The 27,755-nt window shown below is 42.8% G+C and overlaps 2 protein-coding genes across 3 annotated transcripts in view; one reads left to right on the top strand and one right to left on the bottom strand.

Annotated features, from left to right (window-relative positions):
• Positions 1 to 27,755, bottom strand: part of Ube2a (ubiquitin conjugating enzyme E2 A) — an 88,861-nt gene that overhangs the window by 12,638 nt on the left and 48,468 nt on the right. For both annotated transcript variants that reach the window (XR_004943708.1, XM_036175050.1), the window contains 3 exons: positions 3,733 to 3,950; positions 3,503 to 3,583; positions 3,070 to 3,095 (listed from right to left, as the gene is read on the bottom strand). Coding sequence is in view for 1 of the 2 variants with exons in the window: in XM_036175050.1 (XP_036030943.1) it covers positions 3,070 to 3,095; positions 3,503 to 3,583; positions 3,733 to 3,776 (151 nt within the window). In the remaining variant the exon portion in view is untranslated. Of the gene's footprint in view, positions 1 to 3,069; positions 3,096 to 3,502; positions 3,584 to 3,732; positions 3,951 to 27,755 lie in introns of those variants that run through there.
• CXHXorf56 (chromosome X CXorf56 homolog) overlaps positions 12,570 to 27,755 on the top strand; it is a 15,915-nt gene continuing 729 nt past the window's right edge. The window contains exons 1-4 of the mRNA XM_036174611.1: positions 12,570 to 12,983; positions 13,210 to 13,327; positions 22,170 to 22,211; positions 24,446 to 24,632. Of these exons, the coding sequence (XP_036030504.1) occupies positions 12,860 to 12,983; positions 13,210 to 13,327; positions 22,170 to 22,211; positions 24,446 to 24,632 (471 nt within the window). The 5' untranslated portion in view covers positions 12,570 to 12,859. The remainder of the gene's footprint in view (positions 12,984 to 13,209; positions 13,328 to 22,169; positions 22,212 to 24,445; positions 24,633 to 27,755) is intronic.

The raw sequence follows: 27,755 nt of genomic DNA, 5'->3' as shown, positions 1-27,755 counted from the left end.
CACATATACCATAAAAAGTACCTGCAGTCATCTCACCCTTAATAATTTTGGATATGATAAAGAATATATCCCACAACTTTTGTACTTAGCTTATACATAAAGATATTTCGCCAGGCGGTGGTGGCACATGCCTTTAATACCAGCACAAAGGAGGCAGAGGCAGGCAGATCTCTGTGAGTTCGAGGCCAGCCTGGGCTACAGAGTGAGATCCACGAAAGGCACAAAGCTACACAGAGAAACCCTGTCTCAAAAAACCAAAAAAATAAATTAAAAAAAAATAAAAGATACTTCAGCAAAGTATTTCCTTACAATATTCTGGTAGTGTAAGTTTTCCAGAACATATCCACCTCATCTTAAATATGTGAAGGTAAAGCAAACTGTCTTTAAGAAATCCTTTTCTCAGGATTTCCTCTTTTTAACTAGGACCTGGTTCAGAAACATCTACCAAGGAATAAAAGTTGTGTGAGGGCTTTTAATTTGGAAGCACATTGGAAACAGCAAAATCAGCTATCATTTATCAAATCTCTTCCCTAATTGTAAATTCTCCAAATGTAATTAAGAGTAATGAAAAAAATGGTCATAATTTGTTTTTGCCAGTCAGAGCTCTAAACACTCGAGGAAGCATCCATGTATGTTAGACTGACAGAATCAGAGATGGGTACTGTCATTTAGCTTAACTCCTTTCAGCAATGCCAGGTTAGAGATAACTATGCACCATTAAAAACAAAGCCAGGAATGTCAAAGGCAACAGTCCAGGTAGATAATGGATTCCACAAGTACCTTTTTAATTCATACTACTTTAAACATCAGGAGCATCCTTGAAATTTTAAGTAGTTAGTCTCTAGCAAAATGATGTGCTATTAATAGCTGTGCCTAGAATAAAAAGTCTGAGGAAAATTGGGGGGGGGGGCAATGAAGATAAATCCTACTATACCAGTGGTTCTCAACCTGTGGGTCATGGCCCCTTTGGGGGGAATCAAATGACCCTTTCACAGGGTTCACCTGAGACCATCAAAAAATACAGATATTTACATTATGATTCATAACAGTGGCAAAATTAGTTATGAAGTAGCAACAAAAATAATTTTTGGTTGGGGACACTACAACATGAAGAACAATATTAAAGGGTTGAAGCATTATGAAGTTTGAGAACCACTGGTCTACACATAAAGCTTATATATAAAGAACTAGCTCAGCCTTTGATCCCAGTACTCAGGAGGCAGAGGCAGGCAGATCTCTGTGAGTTCAAGGCCAGCCTGGTCTACAGAGTGAGTTCCAGGATGCCAAAGCTACACATACAAAACAAAACAAACAACAATAACAAAACCTACCAATCTAGTAAAGAAAAGTCTGGCTAGCTCTTCCATTAAATTCATCAAAGTAGTATGCCCTAGAATCACCCTCTCCTGTGTCATTTTTCTTTTTATTGCAGCATGGAACCGCAGCAGTTACCTAGTAAGTGAGGTCAGGAGAAAGCTAAACGTACTCTGGTAGCTATCTATGGTTTCCTAAGGGTGTCTGAGTATTTGAGACAAATTATAGAATGGGGTGAACTTGACTTACTTCACAGCAAGCAATCTGTCTCAGCAGCATATATATGAAGTAGTTTTAGAAATGTATTGGGCCAGGCAGTGGTGGTACATGCCTTTAAATCCCAGCACTCAGGAGGCAGAGGCTGAGGGATCTCGGAGTTCAAGGCCAACCTAGTCTACAGATCAAGTTCCAGGATAGTCAAGGCTACACAGGGAAACCCTGTCTTGGAAAAAAAAATGAAATGTTTTGGTTGTCACCTTTAAACTGAAGGGTGTGTATGTCTATGTGTGTGCACATGCACATGTTACTAAAGAAACATAAATCATTGAGAAAAAAATTACAGAAAGATTATTTTTAAGTACCCCATACACTAAAGAATTTCATGAACTCAAATAGTTTTAATCATCCTTTAAATGAATTAAACCTTAAAAGACCCAAAAACCGAACACACACATACACAACGGTCTGCCTATAAAACTCTATCATTGTCAATTCTGATTGTGATATTGTAGTATAGTCATTCAAGAGATAACCAAGTAAGGGGGGGTACGTGGGAGAGTTTACAAGGACTTCTTGTGGGATTTCAACTGCACAGGAATCTGTAACTATGTCAAAACAGAAAGGGTTTTTTTCTTTGTCGTTTTGTTTTTTGAGACAAAGTTTCACTATGTATCCCTGGCTGGCCTGAAACTATGTAAACTAGACTAGTCTCATATTCCCAGAGATCTACCTGCCGCCGCCTCTGCCTTCCAAACGCAGGAATTAAAAGTATAAGGGACCATGGCGGCATTCAAAAATATAAAGTTTTTGAAGAGCAATTAGTGTGTTTTAAAAGTTAACCCTAAATTGTTTAAAAGTTATACACCTCTTGATACAAACTCAACATTCAAGTAGGCTGGACACTCGCCAAAGGGGTACTGCTGTAAGGCAAACCTCAATTCTGAAGCTGCTTTGAGATTACTGACAGAGGATCCCAATGAAAGCACACACTGTAAAGGAATTTAAAATCAAGGAACAATATTATACGGAAATTAGGCATCTTTAAGGCAGTGAGGCTGATGCGCCTTCTATGTCGTATTGTAGAAGCCAGGTAATTGTCAGAGAATCTCGCATCCATTCGGCACTCAACAAAGCACACACTACCGCGGAACCCAATTCTTGCCCTTGGGATGGAACGAATACTGGACCAGATGGTCTCTGGTGACTGGTTTCATACTGATTTATCTCCATGGGGGCTGAATTTAGCAGGCTCGCTGCTCAAACCTCCACACTCCTTAATACCAGCGCGGTGGCACTTCTTTTACAAAGTGACTTTTATCCAGAATGTTTTAAACGGAGGAAAGCGACCGAAAAGGTGCGGTTGTGGTTAAGCATAAGCCTATCCAGAACCGGCCACACATGGGATTTCACTCAAGCCTTTAGCAGGCAAAGGAGGCAAGGCAAAGCAGGTTGTTTAAGCAGGGCAGGCTTGCTGATGCCAGGGAACCCCTTTCCCGGATGAGCAGGCTCCTGAAAGGTGGGTAAAGAAACTCTTACCATCCTCAAATGGGGTCCCTTCAGGCCTGCCACAGAGAGAAACAAAAACAGAACCCAGTTAGTACCCGCGGAGTGGGTCCCCTTCTTTCTGGCGCCCCTGAGGAGGCGGCTCTGTCAAGGGCTCCCATGCCGCCACAGCTGTCCGTGCTGGCAAAGCCACTCCCGGGCTGTTTGGGGTTCCGGAGGCAGCGCAGGCCGTCGCCGCGTTGGCTGCCACCCCTCCCCCCCCCCCCCCCCTAGAACCCCAAACGGTTCCCCTGGCAGCGGGAACCGAGCTAATCGAGGCAGAGGCTCCGGGGAGGCGCCTAGGCCCGAACCACCCCAAATATCTTCCCCTTCCCACCACCACCACCCCCCTCGCGGCTCGTCGAGGGGTTGGCCCCGGTCCCTCGGTCCCCGGCAGCGGCCGGCAGCGGCTGGAGCGCAGACTCACCCAAAAATGACCGCGTTCCAAACCATTATGTTGTTCTCGGACGGAGCCCCGCTCACTCCGGCCGGGGGGTCCTCTTGTAACCTTCAGAGACACACAGCGGCTCCCCTGAGTCCCGCGCCTCGCCGCCGGCCCCCCATCACCACACCCCGAGCCGCCCCGAATTCGGGATCCGCCCTGTGCCCCGGCAGGCAGCCCCCTAACCGCCTCTCCCTAACTGACGTAGGGGTTACCTCTTGAAGTCCCTCATGAGGCGCCGCCGGGCCGGGGTCGACATCTCTCGAGCGGGGTCAGAGCTGGGGCATATACCAGGGTCAGCGGTCCCTGAGGAAGCTGAGACAGCCGAAGCAGCCGAGGAAGCGCCCAGAGGAACAGCACTGCCTCTACGAAGTCGAGGGTCGGTCTGGCGCCGGCTAAGCACCACCCCTGAGTAGACGGGGGCTGAACCAACCTGAGGAGAAAGCGGGGGGGGAGGGTGCAACGCCGGACGCCGGACGGGCCGTACCAAGACACGGGGCGGGGGGGGCGAAAGTTGATAGGTCACTCAAGCCCGGCCTGAAAGCCTCCGACGGGGCGGCGGCGGCCAAGTTCGAGGTGAAAGGCTAGCCCGGGAGCAAACGGAAGTCTTCAACTCACGGGGATTTAACGGGGGGGGCGGGAGGGGGGACCGCTCTGGTTCCACTTGCTGATTTGAAGGCTAACCCTGTGAAGTTTTCTTTTCATATTTACTTGCTTTTTTTTTTTTTTTTCTGTTTTGAGACCCGGGTCTCCTGTAAGGTAGGCTGATCTGAACTCGCGATGTAGTTGAGGATGACCTTGAACTCCTGACCCTCCTGTTTTCACCTCCCAAATGCTGAGATTACAAGAGTGCACCATCATGCCAGTCTTTAATGACTTCTTATTTTGTTGTTGGCTCCCCCACCTCTTTCCTCCTCCTCCTCCTCTTCCTCCTCCTCCTCGTATTTATTTATCTGTTTGTTTGCTTGCTTGCTTGTTTATTGTAATCTTGGTCTCTTACAATAGTATCCAATGTAACACTGGCTAATTCAAACTCACTGTAAATCCCAGAGGCCAGCCAAGGTCTGTGATGACAGAGATATGCCTTCACCCCTGGCTTCTTTTGTTTTGAGAAGGAATAATTTTTTGAAGTATGAACTACTGACTAGGGTGGAGGAAAGAGAAGTTGAAAGAGTGGAGGAAAGAGTTGGCAGAGGAAAACCCATTCTCTCTCTCTCTTTTTTTTTTTTTTCAGAGCTGAGGATCGAACCCAGGGCCTTGCGCTCAAGCGCTCTACCACTTAGCTAAATCCCCAACCCAGAAAACCCATTCTCAAAAGGCACAAATGTTAGGATCACAGTCCTGCAGACACAAGAGACTGGGGTAATGCTTAATATTGTGGGCAAAGTAAATAAAATAAAGAAAGAAAGAAATGGGTCTTGACTATGAAAATGGACTCTAAGTCCCTTTTCTTTGGGATGAGGGTGCACAATTCAATCCCAACATTTAAGCCTGGGGCTGAATAAAATGGTGGTGGGAATGAGAGTTTCAGGCAGATAAAATGGACAATTTGCAATTGCTCTGGGCACTCACAATTTGTCTCTGGAACCACATTTCCCCTTGGCAATTCAAGAAGCCGAGCAGCTAGTTTAGAGGAGTCCAAGGTATGAGATTATCCAGCCGCAGGGCCTTGGAAGGACAGAAGAGCGGGAGGAAAGGTAACAGTAGGGTGCAAGCAGCAAAGCTGTGAGTTGCAGGGAAGAGTCACAGGTGTGATAGGGACCTGCAAAAGCAATAACAGTTCGAAAGAAGCACGTTTAAAGATTAATCCAAAAACCACTCAGTAGGCAGACAAGATCCATGTTTAAGAATGATGGAAATTATGAGAAAGGCAGGTTTGAGTTAAATCCCAGAGAATTTTGAATGCCAAGCTAATGGGATCCTTGGAAGGTGGTTGAGCATGGAAGTGACACCATTACAGCTGTGTTCATCAGCATTTGCTCCCAAGTGAGCAGCTGTAGGGCTCTTGTGCCACTGTGTGGGAGAGGTACGATGCCAGGCAACCCCACTTCACAGGGCTGTTTACCGTGGAACCTACTACAACTTCAAAGTCATCAACAGACTCCAACAGACTCTCTCCCATTAAGTCCTGCTCGCATTTTGAATCTCTCTCTCTCTCTCTCTCTCTCTCTCTCTCTCTCTCTCTCTCTCTCTCGGAGAGCCCAGCCTATAGCCACCAGAGAAGTAATGAAACCTCAGCTTGGAAAATGGAGAGTTTTGTTTTTGGTTGTTTTTTTTAAGGTTTATTTATTTATTATGTATACAGAAGAGGGTGCCAGATCTAAAAAAGGGTGCCAGATCTCATTACAGATGGTTGTGAGCCACCATGTGGGTGCTGGGAATTGAACTCAGGACCTGTGGAAGAGCAGTCAGTACTCTTAACCTCTGAGCCATCTCTCCAGCCCTTTGTTTGTTTGTTTGTTTGTTTTTTACAAAGTTGATTAAATGCCCTTAAATGCAAGGATGAGGGATTTAGGCTCCATAGGCAGCTTTTGTGAGAGTTTGAGCACAAGAGAGGAAGAGGTACAGAATAGACTATTGAGAAGCACTGTGCAAGCTGGGCATGGTGAATAGTGACTGTGAATGCAGCACTGGGAAGGCTGAAGCAGGAGGAGTGCAAGTTCAAAGCCAGCCTGGGATCTGGAAGAAGAGAGTGAAAGGGGCCAGGGCAAGGGGAAGGAGACAGGGAAAGAGCATGGGAGCTCTCCTGGGGGTGTCCATGAAATGGTTAATTTATTGATTGGATATCTGTCTGAAACTAATTACAAGACACAGTAAACATGTTTAAATTTCCTGTGGGCTTGTCTACTTTGTTTAAAGTTTCTTCTCTTTCTTTCTTGGACTATATAATCAAGACAACTCAAGGGCTCGAAGCAAAGTAGTTTGCAAGACCAAGACACCTGTCTGAGAATAGTGTCCTCTGACTGAGGGATGGAATTGCGTGCTGGGGACACTGTCTCCCCAACACTCCTCATCAAAGCAAGGTTGTCATACCAAGCAGCAACGCAGACTTGGTTTCCACAGATGATTATCAGGCTAGAACATAGTACCTGCAGCACAGGTAGCTAAGCATTCTCTCACCCCCTTCTCACTTTGGCATCTTGAAGAAATGCCCTCTTCACAGCCAAGGGCTCCATGCTGTCTGAGAGCAGAGGGTCATTCACTCACTCTCCTGGATGGAACCATTGTCTTTGATTGGAGAGGAGGAGTGAATGTCTCTCATTTGCCCTGCCTGCCGCAGTTCTACAGCTTAGCAGCTGAACTTTCTTAGAGCTCAGGGCTAAGACTGAAAGTTTTCTGAATGAGAAGCGGCACCCTCCACATCTGTTAAAGAACACCCAACATATTTTTTAAATTATCTTTTGCTATAGATTTGATAAATGATTCTTTTTATGATGTTTATGCCTTCAATTTTTTGTTTTACATTTACTCAGGGTGCGCGCGTGTGTGTGTGTGTGTGTGTGTGTGTGTGTGTGTGTGTGTGTGTGTGTTTGTGTGTGCTCGCGCAAGCGCATGGCTGAGTTGTGTTGGAAGTGATGGGAATTTGGATATGTGTGTGAAATTCTCAATTTTTCTTTTTGAGCTGAGGATCGAACCCAGGGCCTTGCGCTTGCTAGGCAAGCACTCTTCCACTGAGCTAAATCCCCAACCCCTATTTAACTGTTTTTAAAAGGTTTGCATTCTTATATAAATTTGCAGTGAATCTATTTCCCAAGCTCAGATTTCAGTCCCAACAGCATTTTCTACTCAAACTTGTACTGAAAGTTACTAATCTGCAATGCAGGACCATGCTGCAAGGTAAATGTCTTCAATTCCCTGCACTGATGAAAAAGAATGAACGTTAGAGTATGGATGAGAGCTGGAGAGATAGCTTAGGGAGGGGTTAAGAGCCCTAGAAGCTCTTGCAGAGGCCCCAGGCTTCAATTCCCAAGACCCACAAGGCAATTCACAACCTTCAGGGGGTCTGACGCCCTCTTTTGGCCTCCATGGGCACTGCACACATGTGGTGCACAGACATACATGCAGGCAAAACACTCGTATACATACAATTTTTTAAATTGTATAAACTAATAGAATTGTTTAAATGCCTTCTTGGGGACTAATATGCTTAATTAAAATAATATCCTGTGGACTGATACAGATATACGGTAGTATGTATCTCTGTGAAAAAAATTTCAAAGATCAAATGCACGAATCTTATTACAGGTAAATGTTAATCTATGAATATCTGTAGCTGAATTTACCGATCAGAAATACTCACTTTGAAACCTAATTATGAGAAATATTATTCTTTTTTTATAAAAATATGCCATCTTTCTAATTAGAAGACTTGTTTTTATTAAATCTGTATATTAAAGGAATAGTGTTATATTTTGAAATTTTTCAATAAAGTGCTTACACAAATCAATTTTATCTTGTATAAATTTCTAGGCTATGTTCTTGATTTTGCTTCTTCCCCTCTGCCCCTCCAACCCTAAGGGATTCATTCTCTATTTTTTTATAGAATATGTTTGCTAACTCCAGCACTAGACTAAGCCACATGAGGAGAGGGAGCACTTGTAATTGATTACTATAGCACACTTCCTAACACTGAACAGATGCTCAACAAGTATTGAATAGTATGGAATGAAAGGAACGATATCGGTCTAAGATCTAAGCATCAAATACTGTGATGCTCGGGCTGGAGAGATGGCTCAGCCATTAAAGGCTGGGCTCACAACCAAAAATGTAAAAGATTACGATTATCTAAGACTTTCATTAATATTTCTCTTATTCTTGGGGCTAGGTATGTAACTCAGTAGGAGAGTACTTTCCTAACATGCACAAAGTCTCGGGTTCAATTCCTAGCAACCCAACAAAACTGGAAGAATTGTCTTGATTTGTGTGTGGTGCTTGTCTGTATTTCCAGCACTGGGGAGGCTGAACCAGAGGAGCTGTGAGTGCAAAGCTAGCATGAGCTAGACAGGGAGCCTGCAGGCAAGCCTGACAATCTGAGTTATATTCTTGGGACCTACCTGAAAAAAACCTGCGTGCGCGTGTGCGCGCACGCACGCGCACACACACACACACACACACACACACACACACACACACCATACATAACATACATTAAAATAAATAAAGGTTTTTTAAAAATTTAAAATTGGAGAGTGGAGTGGTCATAGCTCCAAGGCGCCTGTCTAATTGCATTCTGCATATTTATGTTTCTGCCCATAGAGTAATGCTTCTGTCAACTTTGTTCGGCGAAGCTTCTTTTTGCAGTGGGAAGTGATTAGTGCAGACTCATATGTGATCAAAATGCTGAAGGTAAGAGTCTTAATGTTGGCGGCTCAGTCCTAAATGGAACATCTAAAACACCCACTTCAGGACCAAGGAAACATCCCAAAAGAGAGGGTAAGAATATAAGAGTTGAAGGAAGGGTTGGGGGTGATTGGCATGCTATTTTCTGGGCACGATTTAGCATTCTTTTGAACTCCTGGCAGCTGCGATTACTTGCACAAGATTGGACCCCTCACCATCCTGTCCTGGAGGGGGAAGGGACTCATGAGACCTCACCCTTTCTTGAGAAGACGTCGGCAGTTTGTGGTTGCTGAAAGATAGACCTCTTCTTCAGTGGTGTAGCCACTGGTGAGTTGCTCATACTTTTGTAAATAACCTCTCATGTACACTCCTGTAAGTAACTCCGGGAATAGGGAGCGGACCAGTAGAAGTGGGAGAGGGACCAAATAGAGCAATGAGGGTGAATATGACCAAAACACATTAAGTACATGTATGAAAATGTCACAATGAAATCTATAATTAAGCATAATTAATGTATGTTAATAAAGTTAAAGTAATTTTGTAATGTGCATTGGTATTTTGCCTGCATTTATACCTGTGCACCATGAGTGTGCCTAGGGTTAGAAGCCAGAGAGGGTTTTGAATCTCGTAGGACTGGAGTTACTGATGGTTATGAGCTACCATGTGGGTTCTAGGAATCAAACCCAGGTCATCTGGAAGAGCAGTCACTTACCCATCTCTTTATACACACACACACACACACACACACACACACACACACACACACACCAATAAACTTGTAAAAAGAAGAGTCTTATAGTTTATAAACATCTTCACTGAAGAGCTGGTAAACTGCTTTTTAGATTCCAGTTGGTATATAGCTTGTGTTCCTCTAGTCACAAACTCCTACAATCTTCAGTGAAGTCTCTCCTTAAAACAAAATATTTCAGTGCTGATACTTGGATTATTAAAGTTACTTAATATGAATTGTCTTGCTGTGTTTATTCTAAATTCCCCTAGGCATCTGTCCTCCATAAAGAGGATGTTGGGAGACTTTCTGGGTTGGAGAAGGGAGGATGAAAGATGGCCCCTCACACATCGGACAAACAAGACCAGCAAGACTCCACTAATTGCAAATCACTTACATGATTAAGGCTTAGTATCCAAAACATATCAAGAATTCTGGGCTAAATGATAGAATCCTTGCACCAAATTCATGAGGACCTGGGTTCAGTCTCCAGCACTGCAAGAACTCTTACAAGTCAATAATAAATTGACTAATTAAAAGTGGGCAAAGTATGTGAGCTGACATTCATCCAAAGAAGATATATAAGTGACCAATAGGCATATGAAAAAATGCTCAACATCATTAGTTATCAGGAAAATCCAAATCAAAAGCACAATGAAACACCACTTCATATCCACCAGGATGGCTATAATAAAAAAGGCTGACAATGGGAGCTAGACAGATAGCTAAGGTGTTAAGAGCACTTATTGCTCTTGCCAGGGGCCCCGTTTGATTCCCAACATCTGTATCAGGCAGTTCACAACTGCTGGAAACTCCAGATGCAGAGCAGGGCATCTGATGCACCTTTCTGGCTTCCACAGGCATCCACATGCATGTGCACATACACATATACACATAAATAAATAATCAAAATAAATGACAGAAATAATCATTATTGGCAAGGTTGGAGAGAAATAAGAATCCTTGAACACTACTGATAGGAATGTAAAATTCTGTACTACCTTGAAAAACTCTGGTAGGTTCTCAAAAGATTAAATATAGACTTGCACCTGATCTAGCCATTTTGCTACTAGATGTATAACCAAAAGAATTGAAAATGGCCATCCTGATTATGACCTGTACACACATGACCATTGTAACTTGTATGTAAAAGTCTATTGCAGCATTATCTGCAATAGCCCAAAAGTGGAAACAAGGCAAATGACAACCAGTAATGCTCAGATAAACAACAAGTAGTATATCTGTACAATAAAATACTATTCAACCATGTAAAGGAATCACCTTCTATAATATGTAAAGGAGGCAGGCAATGACTAATAATAGGTATGAGATTTCCTTTTGAAATGATAAATATGTTCTGGAATTAGACAATGGTATAGGTTGCACAACTTTGACTAAATTTACCAAATTGATTTTTTTTTCCTGAGACAGTGTTTCGTTGTGTAGACTTGGTCTGCCTGCCTTTGCCTTTTGAATATTGGGGTTGAAGACCTGCAACCATGCCTGCCTATTAATACACTTGCAAAAAATGAATTATATGTTATTTGAATTTAGTCTTTTAAATCATTTATTCTCTCTCTCTCTCTCTCTCTCTCTCTCTCTCTCTCTCTCTCTCTCTCTCTCTCTCTCTCTCTCTGTGTGTGTGTGTGTGTGTGTGTGTGTGTGTGTGCACCACAAGTAGTCAAATGACAACTTGAGAGAGATTGTTCTTGCCTTCCATCATGTGGGTGCTGGAGATGGAATTTAGGCCATCAGGCTTGGTGGCAAGTATTTTTATCCACTGAGCTTCCTCAGTGCCCAAGTAAATTGTATCTTTATTACAAAAGAATTTAAATTGCATCTTTTTAAATAAAGAAGTTTCATCTGGTCACAATGATACAGGCTTGCAATCTCAGTACACAGGAGACAGAGAGAAGGGGATTATGAATTCAAGGCAATCCTGTACTATATAATGAAACCCTGCATTAGAAAGAAAAAGAAAGGAAGGAAGAGGGAAGGAAGGAAAGAAAAAGAAAGAGAGGAAAGGAAAGATGGAGGGAGGAAGAGAGAGAAAGAGAGAGGGAGGGAGTGAAGAAGGAAGGAAGGAAGGAAGGAAAGGAAGGAAGGAAGGAAGGAAGGAAGAAAGAAAGAAAAGAAAGAAAGAGGTGGAGAGATTGCTGAGCAGTTCAAGAGTGCTAGCTGTCTTCCAGAGGACTCTGGTTCTATTGGACCCACATGGCGACTTACAACCTTTTGTAATGCCAGTTCCAGAAGATCCAAAGGCACCTTCTGGCCTCTGTGGACACCAGGCACGAACAGGGTGCACAGACATATATGCAGGCAAAACACTGGTACACATAAAATAAAAATATATAAATAAAACAACTCAATTGAAGAAACAACGAAGAACTAGGGCTGAAGGATAGCTCAGTGATAGAATGTGTAGTATGTGCAACATCCTATATTTAATCCCCACTACAGCAAAAACAAAAAATTTATTTTTTAAAGATCTATCTGTTTATTATGTACACAGTTGTCTACCTGCATGTTTGCCTGAATGCCAGAAGAGGGGACCAGATCTCATTATAGATGGTTGTGAGCCACCATGTGATTGCTGAGAATTGAACTCAGGACCTCTGGAAGAGCAGTCAGTGCTCTTAACCTCTGAGCCATCTCTCCAGCCCCAAATTTCTACTTTATTATGTACTCATTTATTAGATACTGAATAATTGCCAATAAAATCAAAATATTTACAGGTACATCTGATATTACAGGTACATATGTGTGTGTGTGTGTGTGTGTGTGTGTGTATAATGTATAGTCCTTTATTATGTTGGGTTTTGCATAAATTCATGAACATTTATAAACCAGAGAGATTGCTCAGTAGTTAAGTGTTTGCCGCTAAACCTAAGGACCTGCATCTTGGAAAGAATAGAATCCGGAAAGAAGTTGTCCTCTGACCTCAACACACACACACACACACTAGCGCACTAAAAAATAAAAAACAAGATAAATATTAATGACTGTATAGAAATAAAATAATTTAAATAATACTGAGGGTGTCAACAACTAAAGCTGTCCCAAATAACTGCCTAGCCAGAGGAACGTCTGTCAACTCAGCACTCTACCCCTCCTCCCCCCCCCCGCATCGTAGCGAGATGGGACGTTCCGGAAGTTAATCAGGCCGGTACAAACACGTGACTAGGGCGGAGAGCCGGTCCTGCACGTGTGTCCGTGACGCCATCTCGGCGCGACTCTTCATTTCCTTGGAGTTTTCTGACTGCACTGCCCTAGCTATGCCGAAAGTCGTGTCCCGGTCGGTGGTCTGCTCCGACACCCGGGACCGCGAGGAATATGATGACGGCGAGAAGCCTCTCCATGTCTACTACTGTTTGTGCGGCCAGATGGTCCTGGTGCTGGGTGAGTGGCCAAAAACGGCGGCTGCAGCGAGACGCCGGGCTTTTTTTTTTTTTTTTTTTTGAGACAAGATCTTAAGTTGCTCAGGCTGAACTTGAATTCATGGGGTAGCTTAGACTAGCCTCGAACTTGCCGGTGATCCGCCTGCATTACAGGCGTGCACCACCACTCTAGGCTCAGGATATTTTTCAGTGATTCTAAGCGACGAAATCTTTCTTCATTCCTTCAGATTGTCAGTTAGAGAAATTGCCCATGAGGCCTCGGGACCGGTCTCGTGTGATTGATGCTGCCAAACATGCTCATAAGTTTTGTAACACAGAAGATGAGGAGACTACCTATCTTCGGAGGTAAGGGCTTGATGCTCTGTTTAGTTCACTGCTGTGTTGAGCTCTGTTTCTGAAGAATGTAAATTAGTCTGTGTAGTGGTTGAGCAGCTCACATTGTTAGTCCTGATATTTTGCTAGTATTCTAACTCATGTTACTGCAGCAAATTCTTTATTGTACTTTCTTGAAATGGTACTTTGAGAAGTGGTTTCTCTTGGCATTTGATAGCTGTGATGGTTCAGTTACACGTTTGAATGAGTTCGTATAACCTGCAACTTTTGATGTTGCTATTGGTATTATTTGCAGGGCTGGGGAAAGAACCAAGGGCCTTGGTCCTGCTGGGTGAGCACTCTCTCACAGTTACATCCCCAGTCTATAATCTTATGCATGCCATGTGCCAGGTACTGAGCTAGGTACCAAATCTGGATGAATAAGGCAGTTTTTATTAAAGAAATCAGTGAGGAAACTGACTTCTTTTTTTGTTTGTTTGTTTGTTTTTTTTTTTTTTTGAGCTGAGGATCGAACCCAGGGCCTTGTGCTTCTCTACCACTGAGCTAAATCCCCAACCCAGAAATTGACTTTGATAGAAAATGCTGGCACTGTGATCAAAGGTTATAGGGAAACAGGTGCCTGCATGTGTTGTGGTCAGGAAAGGCTCTGAAAGAAGTGGAATTGTAGCTTGGCTTGAACTAGGACTTTGGCAGTTCTTGGAGGACGACAAGGAACTGTCCAGGTAGAAGGAATCTGGGAGCCTTAAGAGCATCAAACATGATGTGCTTGGGAAATTGCAATAGCCTATTGTGGTCAGAACATGGGTTACTGTTTTGCAGAAAAAGCTTCATGCATACTGTGGTGAGGGCAGTGAAATGCTTTATTTGAAGGCAGTAAAAAGCTATTTATTTGTATTTGTGTTTGTGTATGTGTTGGGTGTTGCACATGAATGTGTGTGTGTGTGTGTGCATGCTTGTGGAGACCAGAGGATAACCTTGAGTGCCTTCCACTTTTTTTTTTTTTTTTTAAAGAAAGTGTCTCTCTTACTGGCCTAGAACTTGCTAAGTAGTCTAGGTTGGCTTGCCAGTGAGCCCCATAGAAAACTGCCTGACTCTTACTTCTTCAGAGCTGGCATTACAAGGGCACCACCATGCCTAGCATTTAGTTAGGTTCCAGGGAATCAAACTCATATCCTCCTGCTTGCTTGCAAGGCAGGTGCTTTACAGACTGTGATCTGTCTCCTCAGCCATATTTCCATTTTTAAAGATTTATTTTTATTTTTGAGAGAGAGAGGTGTGGGGTGTGTGTGTGTGTGTGTGTGTGTGTGTGTGTGTGTGTGTGTGTGTGTGTTGGTATGTGCATGTGAGTATAGGTGCCGGTAGAGGTCAGGGAGAAGATGTTTGATCCCCTGGAGCTGGAGTTGCAGGTGGTTGTCAGCCACCTAATGTTGGCCTTGGGAACCAAACTTGAAAGAGCATCATACTCTTAATCACTGAGCCATCTCTCTAGCCCCGTTAGTTCCATTTTGTAAGGAGGGAGTTGCATAGTTAGATATGTGTGTTTTTAAATTGAGAAATCCTTGGTGTGTATGGGTAATTAAAAATGGGGGAGGATAAAGTTACATTGAATGTGTGGAGCAAGGGATAAGGCTTATAACTCAGTTGGTAGAGTACTTGCAGTCCTTGGTACTGCACATAACAGGGATAGTAGTGCACAGGTGTAATCTCAGCTCTAGGAGGTAGGGGCAGGAGGATTAGAAGTTCAAGGTCATCCTCAGATATGTATAGCCTAGCCTTACATGAGACCCTTTACACATACATACATACATACATACATACATACATACATACATACACACATACATACATGCAAGAGAAAGCAGATGGCAGAGAAAGAAAAAAGACTGAGATTTACAAAGAATTGGACAAAACCAGGAGAACCTAATAATGCAGAGTTTTAAGAAAGGAAATAGGGGCTGGAGTGACGTCTCTGCAGTAAGAGAATTGGCCGCTCTTCCAGAGGGCCCAGGTTCAATTTCCACAGCCATCTGTAACTCCAGTTACAGAGGATCTGATGCCCTCTTTTTCAGACATGCATGCAGGTAAAGCACTAATATGCATACACATTTTTAAAAAGGAAAGAATTCCAAGGTGTGTATAAAAAATAAGAGTGGTGACCTCCAGGTACTCAATACCACAGGAGATCCACTCATTTATTATAAAGTCCACTCATTTATTCAGCAAATATTTCATTTTCAGAGCTCCTGTTGTATGCTAGGCACTTGACACTTGGAATACACTAGTGTATTAGCATGCTAAAGCCCCTATAGAAATACACCACAACCTGGGTAGCTTTAAGCAACAAAAATTAATAGGTAACGTTGTAGAATAACTATTTTTTTTCTTTGAGCTGAGGATCGAACCCAGGGCCTTGTGCTTGCTAGGCAAGCACTCTACCACTGAGCTAAATCCCCAACCCAACTATTTTAAGATATGTTACATTTGTTTATGCTGTGAACATTTGTTTAATGATGCACAGATGTGTTGCATTCTTTTTCTTTTTCTTTTTTTTTTTTTTTTATTTTGGAGCTGAGGATTGAACCCAGGGTCTTGTTCTTGCTAGGCACGCACTCTACCACTGAGCTAAATCCCCAACCCATGTGTTGCATTCTTTGATGTTGCATTTGTTTAACTCTATGAAGCTATGTTACTGTGCCTGTCTAAAACACCTGATGGTCTAATAAAGAGGCGAATGGGCAATAGTGAGGCAGGAGAAAGGATAGGCAGGACTGGCAGGCAGAGAATAAATAGGAGAAATCTGGGAGGAGAAGGAAGGAAGAGCAAGAGAGATCAAGGAGGAGGACATCAGGAGCCAGCCACCCAGCTTCCCAGGCAGCCATGGAGTAAGACTGAAAGTAAGATACAGAAATAGAGAAAGGAAAAAGCCCAGAGGCAAAAGGTAGATGGGATAATTTAAGAAAAGCTGTTAGAAACAACCCAAGCTAAGGCCAGGCATTTATAAGTAATAAGTCTCTCTATGTGTGTTTATTTGGGAGCTGGGTGGCGGGCCCCCAAAGAGCCCAAAGAGTAAAAACAAACAACAGCAAGGTTCAGATTTGGAGGCTGAAGTTTGAAAGTTGTCAGCAGAGCTATGCTCTTGCTGACTTAGCCCTTGCCACCTATCATCTCTCTCTCTCTCTCTCTCTCTCTCTCTCTCTCTCTCTCTCTCTCTCTCTCTCTCTCTGTGTGTGTGTGTGTGTGTGTGTGTGTGTGTGTGTGTGTGTTACAGAGAGAGAGAGATGGGGGGTCTTACTCTGTAGTCTAGGCTGGCCTGGAACTCATAGAGATCTTTCTGCTTTTGGTTTCCAAGTTCTGGGATTAAAACTGTGTGTGACCAGGCGTGGCATTTGTTGTTTGTTTCTTTTAATTTTTTACATTGTTTTTGTGGGGTAGAGGGTGGGGCCTGCCCGTGGAGGTTCAAGGACAGCTTTTCATACTTTTCTTCTTCTACCATGTGGGTCCCAGGGATAGAACCTGAGTTATCAAGTTTGGTGGCAAATGACTTACTCTCTGAGCCATCTCTCACTCTCTTCTGGATTTTTTTCCCCAACAATCCTTAGTGTTTCTTGGGTTATCAATGCATCACTCCATTATCTGCCTGTATCATGTGGGTTTTTTCTGTGCCTTTTCATTTTTGTAAGTTGTATTTTCTGTATGTGAGTGTTTTGCCTGCATATATGTTTGTGTATCATTTGTGTGCCTGGTGTATATAGAGGCCAGAACAGGAATCCCCAGGAACTGTAGTTACAGATGGTTGTGAGCTACCATGTGGGTGCTGGGAATAGAACCCTAGCCTTTGGGGGAACAACCAGTGCTCTTGGCTGTCTCTCTAACCTCTCTTCTCTTATTCTAACTTTTTGCTTATTTTTATTTGTTTTGTCAGTCTCTCTTATAGCACAGGCTTTGAATGGGGTACTTAGTGGAAAATGACCTTCATTCCTGATCCTTCTGCTTGTACCTTCAAAGTGCTCAGATTACATGGGTCACTTTGTCCTTTGTTATATTGTCCCCCATTATTTAGATTACTGGTTTTGAAAGTTATCAACTATCTTTAGGACCACTGTAATAATTACATATAATATTTGTTTTGGTTTTTTTTGTTTTTTGTTTTGTTTGTATTGTTTTTCGAGACAGGGTTTCTCTGTGTAGCTTTGCCCCTTTCCTGGAACTCGCTTTGGATAGCAGGTTGGCCTCAAACTCACAGAGATCTGCCTGGCTCTGAGTCCCGAGTGCTGGGATTAAAGGCGTGCTGTGCCACCACCGCCTGGCCATATAATATTTGTAGGAAGTTATGTATGTAATAGTATTATATGTTAATAAGTATTATTTGGTTACTACAGAAAACAGTTCTCTTAGTTAGGGTTTCTCTTACTGTGAAGAGACACCATGACCATGGCAACTCTTATGAAGGTAAACATTTAATTGAGGTGGCAACTTAGTTTCAGAGGTTTAGTCCATTGTCATCATGGTGGGAAGCATGGCAGCATGTGGGCAGACATGGTGCTGGAGAAGGAGCTTTTACATGTTGATATGCAGGCAATAGGAAGTAGACTGTATCACTGGGAATAGCTTGAGCATGGGAGACCTCACACCCACAGTGACACACTTCCTCCAACAAGGCCACACCCACTCCAACAAAGCCACGCTTCCTCATAGTGCCATTCCCTATAGGGGCTATTTTCTTTCAAACCACCACAGCAATTTAATACTAGGCTGTAGTCACCCATGACATCATAAAGCTAGCAAAGAAAATTACTGGGTGACCCTATACTGAAGTAGAAACTCTGAAATCCAATCAGTTTTACCTTTAGGATGAATCAGCCTTAGGACTAGCCTTATTTAGTGGCAAATAGTGCCTTATTTAATGGCATGGCCTAGGCCAGGGACTTGTAGCCACATCATTGTTAGGGCTCAGAATTCCTAGAGCTTACCAATAAGCAAGTACACTCCCCTTTGACATAGTTCATCTTCTAGTCATGTGCAGCTTTTCCAAGGGCTTACTTGTGCTCTTCTGCTGGCCAAGGCAGAATTCTAGACTTTTCTTAATGTTCCTCTTTTTCACTAGTTACTGCTGAGCACACAGCCCACGGCCCATCTTTCCCATCTACTTCTCGAGTGAGTTTGGGCAATTTGTGGTATTTTTTTTCTCTTTTGTTTTCTGACACAGATTCTCACTATGCAGCCTGGGCCGGCCTTCAACCCAGTCCTCCTGTTTCAGCCTCCCATGTGCTGGGTTTACAGGCAAGTGCCACCTCACCCATCTATGTCGTTCTTTTTCATTCCAGGACTTCTAGGTTATCTGACTTATTGGTATACAATTGTTAAACAGAATAACCTGGCAGCGATTTATTCATTCATTCATATTCATTCATTCATTCATTCATTCATTCATTCATTTATTGAAACAGGGTTTCTCTGTGTAACAGTCCTGGCTGTCTTAGAACTCGCTTTGTAGACCAGGCTGTTTTGTTTTTTGTTTTGTTTTGTTTTGTTTTTTGAGACAGGGTTTCACTGTGTAGGTTTGCGCCTTTCCTGGAACTCGCTTTGTAGACCAGGTTGGCCTAGAACTCACAGAGATCCACCTGCCTCTGCCTCCCGAGTGCTGGGATTAAAGGCGTGTGCCACCACCTCCCCGCTCTGGCAGTGTTTTTATGTGTATAATATTGGTAGGGAATCCTTGAGTTTTAAGACCTAACGGTATTAGGCAATAATTCTTCATATATAGCAATTCCATGAATATACTATGTATATATACATAGAGTATTTCATTTACATGGAATTCTATTTTCTGTCACCTCTTCATGAAGTTTCTGTGACTCTCTCTAGACAGAGTGTGGTGCCACCACCTGTGCTGCCATCACAACTTCCTCTACTTAAGAACTTAACCAGCTGGGCGGTGGTGGCACACAACTTTAATCCCAGCACTTGGGAGGCAGAGACAGATGGATCTCGAGTTCGAGGTCTACAGAGGGAGTTCCAGGACAGCCAGGACTGTTACACAGAGAAACCTTGTCTCAAAAAAAAAACAAAAAACAAAAAACAAAAAAAACCACCAAAAAACTTCCTCAGCCAGACGTAGTTTTACAACTGTTACCATAGCATGTGGGAGTCTGAAGCAGGAAGATTGCTTTAAGGCCAGCCTGGGCTACATAGGTAAACTCTAGATCATCCTGGGGGTCTTCAATAAGATCTTATCTCAGAAAAAGCTTCCTTGATTATCAGTTTAGTTTCCTTACTAAGATGAATTCATTCACTGACTATTGTACATCTTCTCGGTGTTCAGTCCTTTTAATTTTATGTGTATAGTATTTTGCTTGAATGTATGTTTGTTTACCACATGTGTACCTGGTGCCTGCAGAGGCTAGAAGAAGGCATTGGATCCATGAAGCTGGAGTTACAGACAATTGTGGACCACCATATGGATGCTGGGAATTAAACTGAGGCCCTTTGAAAGAGCAGCCAGTGCTCTTAACTGCTGAGCCCTCTCTCCAGCCCTATATGTAGTGCTTTGCTCAGAGTCTGTCTGATCTCAGGGAATGGATGATGGAAAATTAATAAGTAGAAAAATCAAGTAATTATGATTGTTAAAAGCCATATGAATGAAACAAAGGGTTGGTAAGAAAATCGCACAAGAACTTCTTAGTGAATGTGGTCGGGGAATGCCTCTGACTAGATTACTTATAAAGTGGCATCAGCATAGACAAAGGACCGCCTTAGCAATGTGATGAGCAGAGCATGGTTTGTAGAGGGAGAAGCATGTGTGTGTAAACAAACAGGCAGCTGTTGGAAAGCACATGTTGTTTTTAAAGAGCTGAAACAGGAGGAGGACTGATTTGGTCATGGAAGTGGAATGTGTATATGGAAGAGGGAGACTATATAAGATGCTGCAGAAACCAGTAGCTATGTTCTTAGGTGGTACCAGGGAAGCCACTTCTGCCTCTGTTTAGAGAGTGATTTGGAGGAAGAAATTAGTGGGAGCAGATTCTAGAATAAGTGGTTGGAATTTTTTATTTCAGATAGGAATTCATGTTGAGGAAGTCCTGTCTATGTTATAACGTATATGGGCAGAGAACAAGAGCAAGAGAGAGAAGTTGCTGGGCGGTGGTGGCGCACGCCTTTAATCCCAGCACTCGGGAGGCAGAGGCAGGCGGATCTCTGTGAGTTCAAGACCAGCCTGGTCTACAGAGTGAGTTCCAGGAAATGCGCAAAGCTACACGGAGAAACCCTGTCTTGGGAAAAAAAGAGAGAGAGAGGGGGGGGGGGAGGGAGGGAGGGAGAGAGGGAGAGAAGTTATGACTATAGAAATGTAGTGACTATAGAAAAGTATTGTAAAACAAAAGAACATCAAAGACAAATGATGAACTAAGGAAGGAATAGTTGCAAGGCCCATTCATAGTGCAAGTCTCCTTAATGTAAAAGAAAATGGTGACTTGAAAGATAGGAGCTAATAGTTCACAAGGAAGGAAAAAAGAAATTTGTGACACAAATGGCTGTCATATTGCTTCCGTTTTAAAAAAGGAAATACAAATTGGTAGATCTTATTTTCTTTTCCCTTTGTTTCGGAGATGAGTCTTGCTATGTTACCCAGGTGGGTCTCAAACTGTGATCCTCCTTTCCCAGCCTCCTGAGTAGCCATGATTATAGGTACATGCTATGGCACCCTTGAAGATCTAATTTTTCACACGTGAAATTGGCTGGGATGCAGTTAACTAGCATACACTAAAAGTGAGACGGTAGAGAAACAGAACTCTCAATACATTGCTGCTAGTATAAACTGGTGCAAGTTCTACAGAGAATTTGGTAGTGTGGTGGTTGGAATGAGAATCGCCTCCCAGAGGTTTATATATTTGAATGCTTGGTTCCCAGTTGGTGGACTGTTGGGAAGGATTAGGAGGTTGGAGGAGGTGTGTCACTGGGAGTGGGTTTTGACTAACACCAGGCCCAGGTTATTTATAATACCCAATCTATTGAAACACTATGAGATAATTAATAGTGCATTGCTTAGGGGATAATGACAAGGAAATATGTGCATTTTCAGTACTAATACAACATTGTGGTGTGTGGGTGTGTGTTTCACATGCACATGGGTGCATGGATGTATATGCACATGCAGAGTCTAGAGCTGCATGCTAGGGTGTCTTCCTCTGTCACTCTCCATTTTATTCCCTTGAGACGGGGTCTCTCACTGAACCAGAGCTTTGCCATTTCAACTAGGCTGGCCGGCCAGTGAGCTCTCAGGATTTGTATATGCTGACTTCCTAATCCTGAAGTTACAGGCATACATAGCCATGCTTGGCTTTTTATGTGGATGCTGGGGATTCTAACTTGGGTCCTTGTTCTGGCAGATGAAGCACTCTTATTCAATGAGTTAGCTCCCCAGCCCCGGACACAACTTTTGTCTAACATGTTCTATCCGTGGTTGGTGGAATCCACAGATTCAGAAACCATGGATACAAAGAGCTGGCTATATAATTGGCTGCTGTTACATTACTGTGGTAATTATTGTTGATACTACAAGTCCAATCACTGTTTTGACTTTTAATATTACTGCCCTTTTCTCTGCTTAGCTAGCATTATTATTAATTGCTCACAGCCCTGTCAGTTGCTCAGTACATGCTCGTGAAAGAAGGAATGCATGCCAGAGTTCTAAACTTAATGCATGCTTAACTAGCCAGTAGATCTGTGAAATGAAGAACTTGGGAACTTTTAGCATGAATTATGATAAGTGATGAACGATGGGAAAATGAGCTAGGAGGTTAATCGGTTATGAGATTTGCTCTTAACTTTTCAATTTTTACTTCCATTTTATGTGAAGGCCTGAGGGCATTGAACGTCAATACAGAAAGAAGTGTGCAAAGTAAGTATCAACAGTATGGGTTTTTCTGAGGGTAGGTAAGTAAAAGCATAATGTGTTAGAAAAATAGTCTCTCTTGTGACTCAGGAATCTCAAAGGCCTTCAAACCAAATGCTAATGTGCTTTCCAAAGACTCTAGTTAAATTCTGTCCCTGACCAGCTGATTACAAAAGTAAGGAAAATGGGGCTGTTTGTTTTCTTTTGAGGCAGGGTCTTGATGTGTAGTTCAGACCAGCCTTGAGCTTTTGATCCTTTGCCCTAGCCTCCCAAGCAAAAACATGAGTTTTTAACATAATATAATTTGAAAGATCGAGATGTAATAAGTCTGCAATAAAACTTACCATTTAAATAGTCAAGTCAGTGAATTTGGAGAGCAAAATACAGTAAAGTAATGGCACCAGCACTGAGATAGAAAGCATTTACAGCAGTCCCCTTTGCCCAGTCTTCTTTCTTCATCCTCCTCCCTGGTAGTTGCTACTCAGTGTCACTGTGCCTTCACCTTTCCTAACAGTTTGGGGAAATTCTGTAGTGTTTTCTACTACATACAAGTACATGTCTTTTATAGCTGGTCTACCTTTCTCTCTCTTCCCTGCTTCCCTCTCCCCTTCTCTGCCTACCCGCCCTCCCTCCCACCCACCCTTCCTCCCTCCCTTTCTCCCTCCCCCCTCTCTTCCTCCTTCCTTCTCTCCCTCACTCATCTCTCTGTCTCTCTCTGTCAGTCTCTCTGTCTGTCTCTCTGTCTGTCTCTGTCTCTCTGTCTGTCTTTGTCTCTGTCTCTCTTTCTGTCTGGGGGTGTCTCTGTCTCTCTCTCCCTCTCTCTCTCTCTCTCTCTCTCTCTCTCTCTCTCTCTCTTGCACATGTCCATGACATGGCATACATGTAGGAATCAAAGGACAACTTGAAGAAGATTCTCACCTTCCATGTGGGTCTTGGGGGTATCAAACTCAGATTTTCAGCCTTGGCAACAGGCTCCTTAACCCACTCAGCCATCTCACTGGCCCCATCCCTAGTTTTTCTCAGTTTGATGTTTTAGGAATTCATCCAAGTTGTTATGTGTATCAGTCATTTGTTTCTCTTTTTTGCTGAGTATCCTATCCTGTTAGTTCATTTCCTCATTCACAGTGCTCTTTATTTTTGAGCATCCCATCGTATCAGTTTGCACACCCATTCACAATGAATTTCAGTTGCTTCCAGTGTAGGCTATTACCAGGAACGTTGCTGAGAGTATTCTAGATAGAGTTTATTTTGAACATGTATTTTCTTTTGGAGTAGAATTGGCTGAGTCATAGTGGAAAGTGCGACACAATATAATTTAGGTCCAGGCTTATGTATGAAATGTATTATGTGGACTATAAAGCTAGGAATATTAAAGGATGTCGTTTTAAAGCAAAACTTCTAGCTTTAGGCTATTAATAGTAAGAATATTAATGAGTTCATTTTTTGTTATTGTTTTGAGACAGGGTCTGTCTATGTAGCCCTGGCTGTCCTAGAACTTAGTATGTAGACCAGGCTGGCCTTGAACTCACAGAGATCCGCCTGACTCTGCCTCCACAGTGCTGGGATGAAAGGCCAGCCACTATACTTGTCAGTTAAGTTCAGTCTTTATGTGAGGACAGTTGTGTTTTGGCTCTCAAAGGACTCAGAGTAGGAGCACTGAAGCAGAGGAAAAGAAGTAGAAGATAGGAAGACATTGGAGTTCCTAGCCACACTGGACTCATGAAGCTGGTTTTGGTCATATCTTGTAGGTCTTCACTCCTTAGCTCAGAAAGCATAATGGTCAGCCAGAGAAAGTGGCAGTTGTGTAGGATTTATTTTGCCAAGCACTGCAGTGGCTCCTGTCCACTTCCTCTGATGCTGTAAAATGAAACAGCAAAGTGGACAGAATGCCCAAACCAGTGCTCAGGCACCTGGGAATAGTGGTAGCAGTTTTTGACTGGTTAGCATTTCCCAAATTTTGTCTAATGTCAGGAATCATGTGGGATGCCAATGAAAATAGCAGAATCTCAGGCCTCACTTACCCCTACATTTGCCAAACCAGGATCTTCTCGGAGAGGCCTAGGAACCTGATCAGAAATTTCAACATGCACCCTAATTGATTCTTATCAAGTTCGTTAGGGAAAAGGTAAACATTTCCTGCCACAAACAAGATTGTTCCCAGAAACCAAGTCTATTTTGCAAGCTATGCTTTGGGGATGTAGAGTTAGAGGCCTTCCAGAGGTTCACTCTGCCGTTTGCAGGTGCGGACTGCCGCTCTTCTACCAGTCCCAGCCGAAGAATGCTCCCGTGACCTTCATCGTGGATGGAGCAGTAGTGAAATTTGGCCAAGGCTTTGGGAAAACCAATATATATACTCAGAAGCAGGAGCCTCCTAAGAAGGTAATTATCATCAAAGGGCACAGACTACTTAATATAGCTACACATTTAGTCCCAAATTTGAGTGGTGCTGGGGATCAAACCCACGACTTGTACATGTTAGGCAAGCACCACTGAGCTATAGTACTACCCCCTAATTTTTAAAACAAAGCTATAATACATGAGAAACTTTCCTTTTTGAAAAAAGGTTTATTTATTTATTACATATACAGAAGAGGGCGCCAGATCTCATTACAGATGGTTGTGAGCCACCATGTGGTTGCTGGGAATTGAACTCAGGACCTCTGGAAGAGCAGTCAGTGCTCTTCACCTCTGAGCCATCTCTCCAGCCCAAGAAACTTTCTTTATAGATGAATATTTATTAAGAAAATGCCATTGTTGTGTACATGCAGGTATTACAGAACTGTGACATTTATTATTTGCTTTATATACAGTAGTCTTATAAAGTTAGAAATTGTATAATTTTTATTTTCCTTTTATTCAGTTTTTTTCTTTTTAGAATGGGAACAATTAAACCCTCAATAAATTAGATTGATTTTTAAATATATTTTAAAAACCCTCAAGAGTGGGCTGGAGAGATGGCTCAGCCATTAAAGGCTAGGCTCACAACCAAAAATATAAGAATTCAGTTCTCAACACCCACGGCTGTCTCTCCAGCCATCTTTTGGCAGGTGATGGTGGCACACACCTTTAATCCCAGCACTTGGGAGGAAGGCAGAGGCAGGTGAATCTCTGAGTTCATGGCTAGCCTGGTCTATAAAGTGAGTTCCAGGACAGCCAGGGCTACACAGAGAAACTGTCCTGAAAAAACACAGAAACAAACAAACAGCCCAAAAGCTCAATAGCCAATGCTTGAAAACACTGACGTGCACACAAATTTTTTTTTTAAGTTTTGCTGTGTGTTCCCAGGCTGGCTATAAACTTATGGGCTCAAGTGATCTTCCTGCTACAGCTTTCTAAGTATTGCAGCTTTATGGCCAGTTATTTTTTGTTTGTTTGTTTGTTTTCATTTTTGGTTTTGGTTTTGGGGGGTTTTTTTGGTTTTTTTTGGTTTTGGTTTTGTTTGTTTGGTTTTTTGAGGCAGGGTTTCTCTGTGTAGCTTTGCGCCTTTTCCCTGGAACTCACTTGGTAGCCCAGGCTGGCCTCAAACTCACAGAGTTCTGCCTGGCTTAAGATTTCGTTTTAAGATTAGGTCATGATTCTTCTAACTTCATTCTGTTTTGGAATTATTTTTGGCTATTATGAATTTTTGTCTTTGCAGTATTTTAAAATTGGCTTGTTGATATGTTTAGTATTCTTTCTAGGGTTTTGGGGATTTTGTAGAATCTGAAAGATAGTTTTTTTATTATTTTATTTTTTAAAATATATTTATTTATTAAAATTTTTTTTCATTTTACATACCAACCCCAGTTCCCCCTCCCTCTTCTCCCTCCTCCTCACCTCCCTCCCACTCTACCCCCATCCACTCCTCAGAGTGGGTAAAGCCTCCCCTGGTAGTCAACAAAGTCTGGCATACCAATTTGAAGGAGAACCTAGCCCCTACCCATTATATCAAGGCTGAGCAAGGTATCCCACCACAGGGAATGGGCTCCAAAAAACCAGTTCATGCACCTGGGATAAGTCCTGGTCCTGCTGCCAGGGACCTCACAAACAGATTGAGTCACATAGCTGTCACCCACATTCAGCAGATCTAGTTCGATCCCATGTAGGTTCCCAAACTGTCAGTCCAGAGTCAATGAGCTCCAGCTAGCACAGGTCAGCTGTCTCTGTGGGTTTCCCCATCATGATCTTGACCCCCTCTTGAACGCTGAATGCCGTTTATTGAACTGAAAGATAGTTTTAAGGAGAATTGATATCTGTATAGGTGTTTGGTTCTTTAGTGTTTTGTACTTTTTCATGTACAGATAGATCCCGTAGATAATTGATTAAAATTTATAGTTGTGTACTTCACTGCTTTCTTGTAGTTATAAAAGTTACCTTTTTTCTCTTTTATAAATCAATTTTCTATTTTTAATGAATGTGAATATTTTCCTTGCTTTGATGTATATGTACCATATGCTTGCCTGGTGCCCAAGGAGGCCAGAAGAGGGTGTAGTGTCCCCAGGAACTGGAATTACAGATAGTTGTGAGCTACCATATGGGTGTTGGAAATGGAACCCAGGTCCTCTGCAATAGCAGCATATACTCTTAGCCAATGAGCCATCATCTGTCCAGCTCAATTTTTCTGTTTCTGTTTTGTTTTGAGGCAGGGTCTCATGGAACCCTATCTGACCTCAAGCTCACTGTATAGCCAGGGACGACCTGGAACCCCCTGTTCTGCCTGTCTCCACCTCCCAAGTGTTAAGATTATAAGCTTGCAGCCCGGGCGGTGGTGGCACACACCTTTAATCCCAGCACTCAGAGGCAGAGGCAGGCGGATCTCTGTGAGTTCGAGGCCAGCCTGGTCTACCAAGTGAGTTCCAGGAAAGGCGCAAAGCTTCACAGAGAAACCCTGTCTCGAAAAACGAAACCAAACAAAAAAAAGGATTATAAGCTTGCACCACCTATCTAGCTTTTTGTTTGTTTTTAAAACATTCAAGTGAGATGTAATGTTTCATTATGACATTTCTACATAATTGTTTTTGTTAATCTTCTTTGTCCCTTTTCTTTTTCATTCCCCTGCTCCTCCTGCACCATCCAGCTCCCAGCCATCTCTTTCTTGCTTTTATGTCTCATGTGCTCTATTACTCTATGCGCTTCCTCAAAACCCTTTTCCCTCTCATGGACCCCCGCCCACATTATATACATATGTATATGTGCATTAGGACCCACATATGAGAGAGAATATATGATATTTGTCTTTCTGAGTCAGGATTATATGACAGCATCCATCCTGCAAACTCTCAATTTAGAGTTAGCTGTCTGCTTGCTGTGATCTCATACTGTGATAGTTGAGTGACCACATCTTGTAAATGAGTGGTTTGGTGCCATGAATGTATGGTTCTTGTGTCAGATGGGATCTCACCAAAGATAGTCAATTGTTCAACTCGGTGTTTTGGACCAGCAGCTCTGCTGTTCCCATCATATCAACTTAGGACCACTTTCTTCCAGTCTTTCTTTCCCCCAGCAGATTAGTGCTCTCTCCAAAGCATCACGAGCAGAGGAATATATTTCGGTCCTTCTGTCCTTCTGGCT

This window comes from Onychomys torridus, chromosome X, assembly GCF_903995425.1.
Source record: "Onychomys torridus chromosome X, mOncTor1.1, whole genome shotgun sequence".
Classification (NCBI taxonomy): domain Eukaryota; kingdom Metazoa; phylum Chordata; class Mammalia; order Rodentia; family Cricetidae; genus Onychomys; species Onychomys torridus.
This window is presented reverse-complemented; position numbering and strand designations above follow the sequence as displayed.